Source organism: Musa acuminata, chromosome BXJ2-2, assembly GCF_036884655.1.
Source record: "Musa acuminata AAA Group cultivar baxijiao chromosome BXJ2-2, Cavendish_Baxijiao_AAA, whole genome shotgun sequence".
Taxonomy (NCBI): Eukaryota; Viridiplantae; Streptophyta; class Magnoliopsida; order Zingiberales; family Musaceae; genus Musa; species Musa acuminata.
Genome location: NC_088339.1, coordinates 4,930,021 through 4,932,500, shown reverse-complemented (window position 1 = coordinate 4,932,500; position 2,480 = coordinate 4,930,021). Strand labels below are relative to the sequence as shown.

At 46.1% G+C, this 2,480-nt stretch overlaps 1 protein-coding gene across 1 annotated transcript in view; it reads right to left on the bottom strand.

The window, feature by feature from the left end:
- LOC135604896 (putative pectinesterase/pectinesterase inhibitor 28) overlaps positions 1 to 947 on the bottom strand; it is a 1,934-nt gene extending 987 nt beyond the window's left edge. The window contains exon 1 of the mRNA XM_065094546.1: positions 1 to 947. This exon is cut by the window's left edge and continues 45 nt beyond it. Within this exon, the coding sequence (XP_064950618.1) occupies positions 1 to 916 (916 nt within the window). The 5' untranslated portion in view covers positions 917 to 947.
- Positions 948 to 2,480: the final 1,533 nt, after the last annotated feature.

Here is a 2,480-nt window from a genome sequence, read left to right as displayed (position 1 = left end):
GGCTGCCGGTGATCTTAGTCTTGGTTGGCCCATCGCCGATCAACATCACGTTGGTGGCGCTCTTGTTGACGTGTACTTTCTCCTTGTACTCTCCTTCCTTGATGTGAATGATGAAGATATCGGCGCCCTTATTTGGGACGCGGGAGATGGCCTCGCCAATGGTCTTGACGTCGCCGCTGCCATCCTGAGCTACTACGACGTTGGGTTTCAGATCCGCCGTGCTGGTCGCGAGCAGCCTTCTCTTGCCGGGGGTGACGTACGACGGGTATCCCTCGGCGAGGAGCTTGCGGTTGATTGGGAGATTGAGCGAGGACAAGGTATCGTCGAAGTTGTTGACGATGGCCAAAATGTTGCTGGTCAGCTCGGAGGAGCTGTTGAGCATCTTCCGCATGGACTCTCCAGCGTTGGTGGTGGTGCCCTCGAAGCCATCGACGCACGTCTCCTGGTAGGTGATGGTGGCGCTGAGCCATATCTTGAGGTCGTCGAGGAACTTATCGAGGTTGGCGACGGAGAAGTCGCCGAGCCGGTCAACCGACCGTCTGAGGTCATCGATGGCATAGTCGAGAAGCTCACGGCAATTCTCGAGGGCCTCCGAGGTGCTGGGGTCCTTGGCAGCCTCCGACAGCACCGTGGAGTGATCGATGGCGTCGTTGATGTGTTTGACGGTGATGTTGAAGGCCAAATTGAGGAGCTCCTTGGGGTCGGCGTCGGGACCCGCCACGGACGACAGCGTGTTCTCGCAGGTTTCCTTGTAGTCCGTCGGCCGGCAGAAATCTTGGACATTCTTCACGGAGGTTGAGAGCTGAGGGTCAGCGGATTGGGAGCGGCGGTTAGAAACGGTGACCGCCACCGTGGCGACGACGGCCACGAGGACGATGGCGGAGATACTGAGAACAGCGACCTTGTTGTTCCCCATGGCTAGGTGGCTACCAAGCTTCGGCCTTTATTCCTAGTATAAGGAGAGCTAAGTCTCTTACAGATCTGCCAGAGTTGTTGCAGTGCCCCACGGACTGGAGGCTTATTGTTGCATGGAAGGGGCGGGGAAGCGGTGGGGTTACCCTAAAGGGAAGAGGATGACCCCGAGCGAGCGATGAAGGATGCAATGGAATGGGCTCATTTATATACAGAGGATGTGCAGCGAGGGAGAGAGAAAGACCATGAAGACGGAACAAGTGGTCGGTCGACGTAGGAAGGGGACGTTGGAGGCGTGCGGTTCGGCCGCGTCGATCGGAGGATCGGAGGAGGCTTTGGCTAAGATATCGGCAAAAAAATGCTATACATAATGCTACGCACAAAAACAAAATTATTATTATTATTATTATTATTATTATTATTATTATTATTATTATTATTATTATTATTATTATTATTATTATTACTCGGTCAACAATAAGCCTCCCAAGGCTGCAATGTCGGAGTTAGTTCGTCGTATCTTTAAAGATATACATCATCGGATTGTGTTCGTTTAACACGCATGCATGACGAGAATCTTTCAGGGAAGGTATAAATGATTTGGTTTGATGAGGAGGAAAGGAGCTTCGAGGTTTGCCTGCCGGTTTCTTCATTCACTATTGCAAACCAAACCGAGTGCATTCTCAGATTAATTATCATTCATTTACCGAAGCTGTTGCTACCGAAGAATCATTTGGTAGTCCTTTGCACATTTATTTCTGTGAGATATATAAGAAGAAGAAGAAGAAGAAGAAGAAGAAGAAGAAGAATAAAGAGATGGTAGCATACGTGTGGGATACGATGATTATTATATACTTGGCCCTTGTATTAAGAAATAAGATCACCATTGTTTCTCATGTATGAGTAATACCATGAAAAATAGCACAACACTTGATATGTTTCACCTCTACACACAACTTTTATCTTCTCACGTGTACAGAGCTACAAACCAATCTTGGATGATCATTTGCTAGCTCACATGGTTTTATATTTCATAGAATCGGATCCAAATGAGCACATGACGTTCTTGCTTTCTTTCCAGAAATTTTAGCGTCGGCTCATTTAGGATGCAGTTCTTCCATCAGCAGTCCAGAACCATGCATGGCGTTTGATGTTGATTGTCCGAGTGGATTGTGTTGACGAAGAATTAATTGGTCATTGCTGTGATGTTAAGGACCGAATGAAATGGAAACGTAGTTAGCAAGACATCATTATTGTTTTCCCAAGCATTCTGGGATAGTAACTTTCTTTTTTTTTTCGAAAATTAAAATTTATAAGTTTAAACCAGTTTGGAACATAAAAAAGATCCCTCATTATCAAAGGAGAGTATATGACAAAGTTGATTTGGCATGTTTCCTTGCCACAAAAAACAGAAGCAGTCCATCTTCAATAAAAAAAATAAAAAAAGGGCCTCTTTTTCACTCGGATGATTTGTATGTGATCAAAATTCCTCAATTGTTGCAGAATACTATTGAACAGATTTGAATGAATGAAGGTCTTTGATATCGAGGCCATCCTCATTCTTAAAT